This window comes from Montipora capricornis, chromosome 9 (genome assembly GCF_036669925.1).
Source record: "Montipora capricornis isolate CH-2021 chromosome 9, ASM3666992v2, whole genome shotgun sequence".
NCBI lineage: Eukaryota > Metazoa > Cnidaria > Anthozoa > Scleractinia > Acroporidae > Montipora > Montipora capricornis.
Genome location: NC_090891.1, coordinates 40,941,603 through 40,955,571, shown reverse-complemented (window position 1 = coordinate 40,955,571; position 13,969 = coordinate 40,941,603). Strand labels below are relative to the sequence as shown.

At 38.2% G+C, this 13,969-nt stretch overlaps 1 protein-coding gene across 1 annotated transcript; it reads left to right on the top strand.

Moving 5' to 3' along the window:
* The first annotated feature begins 1,001 nt into the window (after positions 1-1,001).
* On the top strand, positions 1,002-13,680 carry LOC138016994 (microphthalmia-associated transcription factor-like). The gene is made up of 11 exons (XM_068864188.1): positions 1,002-1,256; positions 3,645-3,891; positions 4,909-5,160; positions 5,473-5,501; positions 6,017-6,077; positions 7,456-7,518; positions 8,634-8,691; positions 9,367-9,426; positions 9,900-9,972; positions 10,485-10,632; positions 12,207-13,680. The coding sequence occupies exons 1-11, from the start codon at positions 1,141-1,143 to the stop codon at positions 12,477-12,479; spliced, it is 1,380 nt and encodes a 459-aa protein (XP_068720289.1). The 5' UTR covers positions 1,002-1,140; the 3' UTR covers positions 12,480-13,680.
* The last annotated feature ends 289 nt before the right edge of the window (positions 13,681-13,969 follow it).

Here is a 13,969-nt window from a genome sequence, read left to right as displayed (position 1 = left end):
TATATTGAACCGCGGAATAGTGGATATTGGCATGCTAAAGCAAAAACTTCACGGTGCAACGGGACATTTTGACGTCGAAACGACTGTATTTTAAAGTTTTGCTGCAAATTTTAGATAGTTTTCATGTTCTTAAAAGCGTACTATTTTATACTTCCGTCGTCGAAAAGACGTTGGCCCCAATTCGAGTGCTCAGTGAAAATCCCTCTATAAATTGAAGATATCTTTAAGAACAATTTCCTTTTAAACCTTTATCTTTTCTTCTCTTACAATTGCAATGCTCTGTTTCGAAGACTACTTCTTCAAAGAAGAGAGATCAGTTTGAAATAGCTTTGGATCGGGGCCAGTTTTGTGAGCGGCGATGTTGGATGTCAGCTCACTGTTGAACAAACTCACCTCATATATTGTCGCTTTTCTTTGGTCGTCTAATGATCAAAGCAAATCAGAAAAGCAGCTTAAGTCGCAAAGTAACATACGTCAAGGGGCCAGCGTTGTGCTGAATCAATTTGCGGGGAGTAAAAGTTTCAAAAGTGGGTGTCACTTGCTTGTTCGTTTGTGAACAATTTTGATTTTCTCAAGTACCGACATTTCAGGTTAATCCTTTGTCAGATATGATCTTTATTTCTTGTCCACTTTTATGTTATTGCGCATTTCATAAGTCGACAAATTTAAGGAATGATTTACCCAGCCAAACAAAATTTATCAATCTATGAACATATGGAAAATTCTGACATTTGCAGGTAGGCCTTTATACGACACAAGTTCGTCCATACGATATCTAAGCAAGGATTCATTTACTCAGATAAATCCATTCAAGAACGATGTTTTTGTTCCTCCATAAAAGGGCAATTGGCTCTCGAGTTTATTTTCTTTCTTCCATAGAAGGCTATAGGAGAGTGGGAGGACAACCTCTTCAATGACGTATCTTATTTCCGGAAAACCAATCGCCTCCTTGTTGACGTATTTCTCTATTTTTCAACACCACGTGGTCACCCTTGGCCAATGAGAACCGAGCGTTCCAAACCAATATGGAAGACTGACCTTTAAGGATGAAATTCGCGAAGGAAGAGAGAGCATAGCGTTTCTTCGATCCGTTGGTGACGAAACCTCAGCTTTCTCTATTCTTTCAAACAAGGCTTTCAAATGAGTGAATCTGGAATAGATCTCGACTTTGATCTTCTTAGTCCAGACGGCTACGATTCGCAAGACGAAGGAGATATATTTTACACGTTGAAGTCAAGGTCTTTGGATCGACCGAGGTAAGTTGAGTTTGGATAGGATAAACATGCAATTCAGTGGTTTCCTTTCCAGAAATAATCTCTCTTTTGGGGGAGGGAGGCAATCCTCCATACAATTTAGTCTAACGGGTTTGCGTAGATGTACCCTTAACAGCTGAATCTTTGCTGCAGCGAAGCCACCATTTGCTCGCCATTTGAAGAGTCTGTCAAGTGGGACGACTAAATTTATAGGTATGCTTATGCAGCCGGAAAGTGTTAAGTTCTGGATGTTATCAAAAAGTGACGATCGTACAATGTACAAGTCAAAACCACTTTGGCTTAAATTAGATGCTAATTTACCTTGCGCAAGTATGTGCAAAAAAGAAAGCTACAGTTCCTCGCTAGCGTTTTGGGGGCGATCCTTTTGGTCACCCTATACTTAAAAGTATTTTCCACCTACGTCAGATATCTGTTTGGATTTCATTTGAACTTGTCTGGGCGAACTGTTTTTGGAGAAAACATGTCACAGTTTGCGTGTGCAAGGTTGTTTTTTCGTTTTCAGTATACAGTATCGAAATGTCAACCTGTTTAAAGTTTTCAGCGACGCGTCTTCGTTCATGAAAGTTGCATCATTTTCAGGCATATTTCTACGTTAGTATGTTTCAATGTCATCAAAATAATTATTCTTGTGATCGTAGCTTTTTATCCTAATCATTAGTTTGATCCCCAATTTTTCTACGTTTGAGGTGACAGTGAAATTCTTCTCGAAGCTTAATTATTAAGCTTGTTCGGTTATTTTAAAAAAATAAAGTTTCAGGTAAGCTCACGTGTTTCTTAACACAATCTTGCTTGTATTAAGTTTCAAGGCTTCGTAAAAACCCAAATTTTGGAAATGGTGTGGGTTTACAAATATTTTTCAAACATGTTTATTCCACGATATCAAGCGAGGAGATATACGCGAAGTGCTCCCAGAGTGAATTTCACGACAGCAGGAAGGGATTTTTCCCTATTTCAATTTCAGTTTCCAGTGGATTTTCAGCCTTTTGACGAAAACGTTATTGCTATGTTTTGGTTCTGGCTTGGTCTCCAGGAACCTGTCGAATATTAATTAGCCGATGTCACTCGCGATCCAGCTGATGAAGAAATTTCGTTGTGCATTGAAGGTTGAACTTTCTCCATCGGTTTTGCATCTCGTATTCATTCATTTTTTAAGTACGACAAGCATTTACATGTAGTTGATTTCCTAAAGGTGGATAATAATAAAAAATCAAGGAGGAGCTGTTTGAGTCTTTTGAAATCAGTAATAATTATTAATATGTTTAGTGTAATAACACTTTGAGTTGTTTATGGGGTTACTATATCATAAGGGTGGTAAAGAAAACTGTTTGAAGTGTGATAAAATTTTCCTTACCAGTGAATGAATTTGTTTCAGTTTATTATGTTTAACGTTAGAGTGGCAGAAATTGTTGTTTACAAGGTTTCTCCAAAAGTCGTCCTCATTCAACTATTTCTTAAGTCTATTGTTATTCCACAAACTTGAACTATTGCAGTTTTAATTTGGCACTAGAAAGTCCAAAAACCTAAATGCTAAATAAAATAATGAAGTGCACATGTAAGGTGAATGGAAGTTGAATACAGTTGAAGAAATCTTGAAAGGCAGGAAAAATATCACTATATCAGTACATTTTCAATCAAGTAACCTATGGGATTAAAAAAAAAATCCCTTTTGTGCCATTTGATGTGCTAGGATAGACAGTCAAATAGAGATGTACGATTGACATGAAGCAGTGTTAATCTTGATTATCTTAAATTTAATAATAACATGGGCATGTCCTTGAATGGAAATCACCAGGAAATAGAGCCATCTCTGCGCTCCCTCTGTACTGTATCTGATTACTTTTCCTTGGCATTTGTGATTCACTTTAAGAATATCATAATATTTTTCTTTTTGTGTTAGAATGTTTCATTTCCTGTTAATTTATCATTTAGAGGTGTGTCATTTCGTCATGCCTTTGAATTCCCTTATTTGGAACATGTCAGACTTGCGTTACATTACAGGAAGTGGTCTCAAGTGAATAACACTCTTGCTGTGCATGTTCAGTGCGTGATTTGAGTAACCTTTAGACCTAGGCCTGGTTTATTCAATTACTATTTTTAACTGTCTACCTAAGAGATTGTTAAACGTGTCCACATGTTTCATTTCATATCCTATAATACAATAACAAATTCAGGTGACTTGCAGCAAGCCATTGCATTCAGGCAAGCCACTCATCCTTTCCTAAGCAGCAACAGTGTATTTCCTGTGCAACAATAACACACTGAAGCTACCATGCCTACAGATTTTGCTCTTCCAACGTATTCTAGTTATTTTGACCATATTAAGCATCCGCTCAAATGGATCTTAACTTACTCCAATTCTTGCAAACCCAGCCCAGATCCACCGGTGCTTCGCTCGTTTGTAGACCGAGGAGAGCCCATCAAGAAAATGTCGACTCCAATAACAAGGACAAATTTCAAGCAGCAGCTCCAACGGCAGCAGCTTGAGCAACAGGAGCTGCAGTTGTATCAGGCACAGCAGCAGGGCCTGAAAGAACTACCTCAGTCTCAAGGCATAGCTGTCCCAAGAACTTCGTCTCCAACCACTGTTCCTCCAGACGTTCCATCAAGCGTACTTCAGGTATTACAATTTATTTTGCAATTTACTTTAATTTTTTTATTGTTTTCATCTTTGCAAACTGTGTCTGCTACTGTCCAAAGCTACAAGAAGATCAATATTCTTGTGTTGTTGAAACTGATGCTTTTAGTAAATTACATAAATCATGTGATTTTGACCAATTTAAGGCTGAAGAAAATAACAAGGGGAGTTAAACGAAAACAAATTTCCTTGATTTAGCTGTTTTGTTTGTGGTTAATTTGCAAATGCTTCAACCATTGATTTAAGAATTTCAGCATCTGACACAACACGCCAACATACTGTTAATAGGAAAACAATATTATTATTTGTTTCCATGGTTCTTGTGATACTAATGAGTGCACATTAAAAGGAATGGTATGCTTTGACCAAATAAAGCCATTGTAGAAGAGAGTGAAAACGTCTTTGAATGTCCTTTCAACATTCTTTGCTATTAGTCTTTATTATGTAACTTTCAAGGGATTTAATATACATGTGGCTGAAAGTGCTATGTGCCCAAGCAAATTAAGAAGGATTTGGTTTCATGTGTGATAGGAAAAGATCATGAAAAAAAAAATATATTTCCGACAACGTGCCTCCCTTGGAAAGTCCAAAGTGTGGGAGTGATATCTTGTCCTTATTAATATCCTAGTGGAAAGGTAGCTAAGGGGCTTGACCTTTTTGCTCTTTAAGGTATCTGTTACCATGAAGTTTAGGTTACAGAAAGTGATCTCGTTTTCCTTGTTTGGTCAAATGAGTAGAGCTGTAGGAAAATTGATCTTCTGGGATGGGAGAACTTTACCTATATATTTTGAGCCTGTCGCTTGGAAAGTCAGAGATCGGAGAGCCAACAAAAATTAAGTTAGTGCCGAAGAATTTAGAACAGTATTATTTAATTGAGTTCCCAATTCTTCCAAAGGATTATTCATCAGAATAACAATGGTAGGCCACTGGGGATTTCTTGTCATGAAACATCTTTGATTAATTCCTGTGTTGAGGAGATGTGATATCCTTGTTTCTTAGGTGAAAACACAACTAGAAAATCCCACTCGCTACTTCATTGCACAAAAACAAAAAAGGCAACTGAAGGAGTACCTCAAAACGCAAGGATCGCCTACAGCGGGAGACTTGGTGACTGTTGTTAGCAGTGCAAGTCAACCTACATTAAATGCCATCAATCAACAAGCGGTGGCAGCTTTGGCATCTGGTCATCTGATTAGGCAACCTGAGAGCCCCATGGCTGTCATGAGTCCTGAAGGAAATAACTCATCAGAGGTGAGTGCTTCATTTTATCAAGTCACTTGCTAGGGATTAGTTTTTATGAGAAAGAGACATTGGGGTAATTTGATTGTCATTTCCTCCTCTTGTAAGTTAAAAGCATCAACAGGAAGTTTCATGTTAATATTTACGGTTTTAGAAGTGATGATTCTATTTATTAATTATAGCAGAGTTTTTTAAAGTCCTTTTAACAGTTTTCTGATTTCAGTAATCAATAAATGCCTTTTTTCTTTCAAGACATACTTTCCCCCAGTTTAGAGATAATTCTGCCGTGTTTACTAATACAAGATTTTTTTTTTGCTTTTGAAGGTCGAGACTTTACTGGATGATATCATCAGGTGAGACTTTTAAAAGTTGTCCAATTTAGTGAGTTTTCTTTCACCCATGGAAAGAGTGTTTGATTTCTTTTTTTTGTTTTTTCATAATTGAAGTTTGGCAATTGAGATAAAAAAGATAAAATCATTTTTTTCCCTTGACCGCAAAAAATGTTGTCTTAAACTATCAGAAGATAGAGAAAGAAACCGGTGAATTGACAAAATCAAATGTACTTTTTGCATTGGAAGTGAAGGATTTAAGTGTTTCCTGAACAATGCAACCTTTGGGGGTCAAATAGTTTAAGTTGAAGTAACACAATTTCCTTCTCTGTGTTGGCATTAAAAAAATGTAAACATGGAATATGCCGTGACCACAGTCATCAAGCAGTCAGATGACGTTGTAACACGATCTATGGTAGTCATGGCAAAATCATATGATGACTTCTTGTAGTACTTTTGAAGGTGAACCATAGGCCTTTTGTTCACTTTTGTCAAACTTCTCTGTGGTGTAATCGGATGTTTCTGTTATCTCTTTCCAGCCTTGAATCAAATCCAGTTGATGATAGCCTTCCTTGGGATGCCTCTCTGACTCTTGGCTCGGTAAGTGGCCTGCTCTTGCAACTGTTTTCCCCGTGTCTTTCAAGATACATGTAGTAAGCTGTCCATATTCGGAAACCAGGTCTTAAACTGACCAGATAACTCACAAGATTGTTAAAGCAAGTGGGACATAAGACGTACTCTAAACAAAATTCTTGTGTTTTTTTTTTCAGAAACAATAATAATAATAATAATAATAATAATAATAATAATAATAATGACAATAAAATGATAATAATAATAATAATAGTTATTATTATAAAATTTGTTGAAATGATTTGTTTCAAAAGCCTGAGTTGGGTTTATTTTTATCAAACAAATCACTTATGTTTGGCACCATTTAGTTCTTTCCAATTTTGTGAAAGAACTATTGTCGGCCTTGGGAAGGCCAAATCCAGTATGTAGACTAGAACCACTGTTGCTGCTGATAGCATCTACTAGGTTACCGTCAGTTTTGTTCAAAATCTTCTCAACCACTTATGTACAGTGTACATGTGTGTAGATATATATTATGAAAACAGTGTCAAGCAGTTAATTTGTAAACATTCAAACCAAATCTCGTATTTATTTCAATGGTTGTGTGTTTGTTACACTGAGGATAAGTTTTCTCATGGGACACAAAATGACACAATGCCATGGAAACTGGGTTAAAGACTTTAAACATCTGTTTAAGCTCAGGTGTTTTTTATTGGAATACTGCTTTGATGACACATTTCGTTGACAAAAAGTGTGTAGGAGGAAGCCTGTTTTCTTGATTTGATATTTCTACTTTTGAAGAGAATTTTTCTTTTGTGAGCCTCTTTCACCCTTAAATCATTTGCCTTCTGTAGAACAGCCACTTGTAGAGGTTCCATGTAAAAGAAAAACACTGGTGTTTTGACACCTTTAGACCATATCTTTGCCTTAAATAAAGAAAAGAGTCCTACTAGCATGCTGGATTTTGAAACAAAAATACCTTGCAAAAAAGGAAGTGTAAAGAACAGATATTTGCATTTAACCTCCTTTTTGTGAGTCTGAAGGAAATAATACATCCTTAATTTCTTGAAAGGAAGTTTCTAATCTAACCTTAAAAGTTGTAGACATTAAACTTTAGATGTCATTGCACATGCTACGAGCATGATTGCAATTCCTCCCATTGTCCTGTGATTTCACTTGACACTGTACAATGCAAATAACTTGTCAGCCAATGCATGTTGTAAGGTCGGCAAGAAGGCCTTGGCAACTGGTTGCGCATGAAATACTGCTCACTTTGACCGGTCGTGCCGAACCAGTTTTTAAATTGCAAATAATGGGCATGAAAGTGAAAAGGGGCACTGGCAGTATTTAAATGATGTGCCTTGTCTTGTCCCGGTCTGTCTGATCAATGGTCATTTCCTTGTAGGTTCCACCTGTTACCACTAGCAACATGTTTGATTTGTACAATGGTCTGGGCATGGCACCTTTGGTAGGTAAAATATATTGTGTGCATTTAACTCAACTAAGGTTCATTTTTCTACAGTACATGGTTAAGCTTGTGTCATTCCTTATTAAAATGCACATAAGTCTACATGTAGCTTTTTTACTTATCAGCATGGAAGAGGTGAAAACTCAAATTGTCTCACAAAATCATGTGAAGATCATGAATAACAAAATGAAGTCATACGTCTTGAAGAGAGGTTAAAAATGCATTGCTGCAATATAGATTTGGTGCCAAACAGGCTTGATCACAACTTTTGATTTTGTGCCCTCAGGGAAATTAATTGCTCGTGAAAATAAAAAGTTTACAAATACTCTGCTATCTGAAGAGAGTCAACTCTACTTCACATTGATCATGTAGTGTTTGAATTAATGTTGTTCAGAGAACGAGAATTCAAACACAAAATGGAATTCTCAGTGTGGTTTTTTTAATGAAGTTCTCATGATTGATGTTGTTCACAGAGCAAGAATTCAAATACAAAATGAAATGCTCAGTGCCGTTTTTTGAATGAATGTGGTGTTTTTGATGAAGTGCTCGTGATAAGCTGTTTCTGAGTTGCATCGAGGAGCCCTCAATGAAAGCAAACATCTTTTTGAGTTTTCATTCTCATTATCAAATTGCATCGAGGCTGGCTTCAACAAAGACATTACCAGACTACAGTTTAAAATGCGTTTCATTAAAGAAGGGTTGTTGATCAAGGCAGTAGTGATTGCACTCACCACTCACCAGTGTGATTCAGACCTTGGTTGTTAAAGGGGATAAGGTAGATAGTGCTTTCCTTGGGATAAAATTAATCTCTTCTCAGCTGCTATCAAAACCAATTGAGTTACACATTTAATGGTGATAATCACCGGTATATCCAGTGGGTAGCGCTATTTTCCTTTCAGACAATTTGGGTACATGTAAGGTGCAATCCACGTTGTTGATCAAATCTGCCATTGGTTCGTTATTCAAATCCATGAGGATTTATCCCCCACAGTACTCCTGTATCCCCCTTCATCTCAACAAATCAACAGGTCCAAAATGGGCTCCACTGACATTTCCCACTAAATCATTGGTTTTAAATGATATGAGAATATTAATTTTTTGGTTCTCTTTTGCAGCTTCATGCCACTGCGCCCTCCTCCAGTTGTCCTGCTGTCATTAAACAAGAACCACAAGGTCGGTGGAATGATGTCGTTATCTCTGATATTTAAATGTCAGTTAGGTCCCTGGAATGAGTGCAACTCAATAGGGCATCTAAGGGCAACCAAACCTGACATATCAACAATCATAGACAAAAGTAGTTGGGAAGGTTGTGTAAATGAACCACGCCAAAGCTGTATTTCAACCCTCCTCTCTTAAAGCGCAAAAGAAACAGTTTCACCTTCTCTTATATAGCCCCCCTCCCCCCTATTCAACGTTGGAAGGTAACACAACAATTTCCCACTAAAACCATTCAGTTTTGTACAACATTGAATGAGGGGGGAGGGGAGAGAAGCAATGAAGACGTCGAAAGTGCTAACCTTCCCAACGGTTTTGTCTATGATTGTAGCATAAAATATATACCTTTGAAACAAATTTCATTTAATAAATTTAGTTTAATTGAAACAAGTTTCTTGTCTTCGCAACAAACTTGTTTCAAAACTGGTTTCAATTTCCACCTTTCAGAAGAAATTTTCTCAGTCGGAAAGACAAAAAGAGAACTTCCTAGCCTCTGGATTTCATAATTTTTTAAGAGGCATACCTTTCTGCTGTGTCCCCCCCCCCCCCCCCCCCTCCCCCTCCCAACACATTCATCTGTGTTGTTGAAGAGTTCTTTCTGCAATATCAATGAAATCTGCCTTTGACCTTCAGATTTAATGTTGGAGCAACATTACACCAAAGACCGACAGAAGAAAGATAACCACAATATGAGTAAGTAGAATGATAAGTGGGATTATTTTTCAGTTATCATATAGGAAATCACACACTGAGCACTGCCTAGGAAAGTTCTGTCCAGTAGCTTTCATTTGAATGCTCACATTTGAGGATTTTTTGAATAAGGAAAACATTTGTCTAGAAAATGAAACAGCATTGCGCCTTTCTTTTCATTTGACACACTTTATGGTTTCATCCGGCCAGAAACGTAAACACCACCTTGTACAGTACAAAACGAATGTTATCGCTTTGGGATTTCGTCCACAGACTCTTAAGTTACTGCCATCTTTTACAGCCAAAGAGCTGCCTAGAAGCTGTCCATTTGGATGTTCACACTTAAAAGATTTCATTCACAACGTCAGATTTGTTACCACGTTGTACAACTTAAGTTAACGGCATTGCGGAAAAGTGCACATCGGATGGGAATGCGTTCAAGACCATAGTAATTAATTTCCTTTTACTCTTCATAGTTGAAAGACGAAGAAGATTTAACATCAATGACAGAATCAAGGAATTAGGAACACTTCTGCCGCGTCAAGATTCGTAAGTCGCCTGCCTTTGTACCCTGCTGGATAGACCCTTCTCCAAAATGGCGGCCGAAAATTCAAATAAGTTAAAATTAAAAAGTAATACCAGAAATAGAAAGGGAACCTTTACTTCAGTGACCCTGCAAAGTTTCGGCATATCAGGTGTAATATCAGCTGAGGAAATGCAAGTTGGAAAATGAAAAATTTACAGACGTTTCTATGAGTGGGGGTATGGCGTATACCGCCAGTCATACAAAAGTCTGGTAATTTGTCAAATTTCAACTTACATTTTCTCAGCTGTTATAACACCTAATACGCTGAAACTTTGCAGGGTTACTAAAGCAAAGGTGCTCTTTCTATTTCTGGTATCAGTTTTTCATTCAGTTCAATTTTAACTCATTCAAATCCGTTGCCGCCATGTTGGAGAAGGGTCTATTACATTCAGTTCGGTTTTCATTTTTCAGTGCTTTTCTATCGCTCAACAAATTGCAAAGTGTCTGATATTGTGGTTATACCTGTGTTATTTAGAGACGTGCGTCAAAACAAGGGAACGATATTAAAGGCCTCCGTAGATTATATAAGAAAGTTGAAGCGGGAACAAGAACGTATCAAGCAAATTGAAGACGACAAAAGAAACACAGAGGAACTCAACCGAAGACTTTTACTGCGAGTTCAGGTTAGTTTGGTCGATGCAGCCATATTGTTGGAATCGCTCTTCTTAAGAGCAAATTTCAATCGAGTGTCGTAAAACCAAAACCAAAGTAATTACTTTGGCCAATCAGAAAGGACGGAGACAATCCGGTAAACGAATCAAAACTCGAAGTAATTACACGTAGCCGGCACAAAGCGCGGGAAAATGTGCACGAGCCATGATTGGTTTTAGTTTCACTTCTGATTGGTTGAAAAAGTGGCGCGAGAGATTTGAACCAATCACTGAGTGAACTAATCATAAATCAAAGCAATTTGTCAATTACTTTCGACACTCAATTGAAAACCACTCTAAGCGGGATTCAATTTAATACTCATTACAAGTATACGAGCAGGGATGGTGCAGCGTTGGAGGTCCTTACCTCCGACCAATGTGGGCCGGTTTCGTTCCCAGACTTGGCGTCAAATGTGACTTGAGTTTGTCGGTTCTCTACACTGCCCCGAGAGGTTTTTCTCCGCGGGGTAGTCCGGTTTTCCCCAACATTTGATTTGATGGAGCGGTTTTCAAATGAGTGTCGTAAAACCATAACCAAAGTAATTACTTTGGCCAATCAAAAAGGACGGAGACAATCCAGTAAACCAATCAAAACTCGAAGTAATTACACGTAGCCGACACAAAGCGCGGGAAAATGTGCTCGCGCGAGCCACGAATGGTTTTGGTTTCACTTCTGGCTCCAGTTGTTCGAAGGGTGGATAGCCGGGTATCCACTGACTAAATCACTATCCACTGGATAACTCAATTGCTTTTCGCTAATGGTTATCCGCTAGATAGTGATTTGTCCGCAGGATGGCGCTATCCAGCTTTTGAACAACTGAGGCCTGATTGGTTGAAAAAGTGGCGCGAGAACTTTGAACCAATCACCGAGTGAAGTAGATGTGAAACCAAAGTAATTGGTTAATTACTTTCGACACCCAATTGAAAACCGCTCTAAAGTTCATTATTATTATAGAGAGATTTTAGCATCGTGTTTGTACGTGAAACGGCAGACGTCGGCTTGTCGTTTCACGTACTGTAGTGGACTCTTTTTATCTCGAGTATTCAGGTAAAAAAGAGCCAATGTAAAAACTCGGAGTCTCTTCAAACATTGTTTGTGGAAAAAGACGCCTTATAAAATGAAAATCCTTACCTAATTTTTACTTGTGTGACTTACCGGAAATTGTTTTTGGGGTTATTTTTTTTCCACAAACAACTTGTTATGTGAAAGAAAAACGAGAAGAAAATTCACGGCGCGGCAAACGCGAAATGCTCACTTTCAAATAGAAATGGCAAGCGGTAACCGGCAAACGTAGAAAATGGCGGGAAAATCATGGTCACGTGATCACTTTTGCCGTTCGCGTTTCACGTGAACGTGATGCTAAATCTTCCAGGCGCCAAGCGAGGGAAAACGCAAGTGGGCAAGTCAGCATTGGCTTTGCCTTTGCCTGTGATTGGCCAAGAATGGGGCGCGAAAAATTCCAGCCAATCATCGTTACCTTAGTATTGCCAGTCCGCAGAAACCACAGTTTTTGGCGCTAATATTGTAATCTTCATTTCAATCGTAGGAACTTGAGATGCATGCTCGCGCACATGGAATCCCAACCACACCCCTGACATCGGATACAACAACAGCTCTGTTATCTTCAATTCTCACAGCTAAATCGGCTACCAGCGAGTCGGTCAAAGTCAAACAGGAGCCCACACAGAGCAGCAGTCGGTGCTCCGCCTCAAAAACATCTAGCCAAGATAACCAAGAACCTATGGAAGACTATTCGCTACCATCGTCAAGCAATCCCAGTCCTCGCTCCCCCAACATGGACGACGAGATGACAGATTGAGCTAAAATACTTGCTTCCAATACTCGGTACACTTCACACGGAAGATGCTTGGACGGCCCCAGATGTGTGTTCATTTTGCGGACTTGATAGTTTTGAGCCCGTAGGGTGAAGGGGCGCACGCTATTGGACGCTGGACTTTTTTGAAATAGTAAAAAGGTGAAGCAGTTGCATATAACAAGCTTATAAAAGCATTGCTTGAGGGATGAGAATATCTTCGTCCTCATCGTGTAGACGTAAAGAGCATTCCACGCGAAAACGCTTTATTGCAAGACCGTAGGAAAGTGGTTTTCTAGCGTGAGTTACGCTGTCGTGTCCCGGTCTGTTTGTGGTGTCTTCGTGCTATCAATATTCAGTGGTTACTAAGTGAATGTAACTCGATTTCCTCGAGTTTGCTGGAAGGGCTTCGTTTTCCCTAAATTGGACGGTGGAACATTGTATTTCCAAAGTAGTTTAGACTTTGACATATTTGGCCCTAATTTACCTCGCATGCAATCAAAATATTTAATTTTTCTTAGTTTAGCGTTATAAATTCGTCCGTGGTTTATGGTTGTGGTTATGATTCGTTTGAAACGCGCGCGCTTCAACGTTATTCAGATAATCCAGTTTTTTGCTCCAAATGAGCACGAAGGGCGTTGAAATGAAGAGAGAGCGTGAAGCATTTGTTTTACGTTCGCGTAGGCGTCACACCTGCAGAGAAGGCATTTTAAAAAAATGTATTGAAAGTAAAGAAATTTCTAAATGCGTCCGAAGTCGCCACGCGATGGTTTTTTTTTTTCTCGGAATACATTCAATTGACTGGAATCACCAAATTCTCCAACACAATGGAGAAATGAAATGGTGCATCTTCTTGTGAATTCGAATTATCGGGAAAAAATGTTAGGAAATTTACAAATCAATCGTAATTTGTATTTATAAGACGGCAAGGGATTTTTATATCGGTGAATTAACTGACAAAGTCAAGGTTTGTTTTTTATCGAAAGGGGAGACAAAAAAAATAGATTCAGCTGTTTTAAGCTGAGTGACTTAAGAAATAATTTTAATTCACGAAAAAGAGTATTTTAAGAAACGTTTTATTGTTTCATTAGAAATTAAACCAGCATACGCTAAGTTTGTCTTCGTTTTGTTGGTTAATGTGTGACGTTAGCTTTTATTTAGGCATTCGTGATTTACTTGTCAACAAAATAAAACACTAGCAATTCAACTGTTTACTGTTTTTTGCCCTTGTTTCTGAAATTTTTGTTGCTGTTCGTTCTTTGGGCTTGATTTATCACGCATGTGTTGGCCACACCGGGTTTTGTTTTTTTTTATTTTATTTTATTATTCAACTCCGAATTTTAGAAAACAAAGAAAATGTTGAATCGATGTTAAACGAACGTTTAAATGGACTTGATTTAACACGCTTTCAACATTTTTTAACCCTTTTAACAATGTTCGAGGACCTGTTCAAACGCACTCAACATTTGTCGCAAGCAATAGCCCTTTTCGTGGTT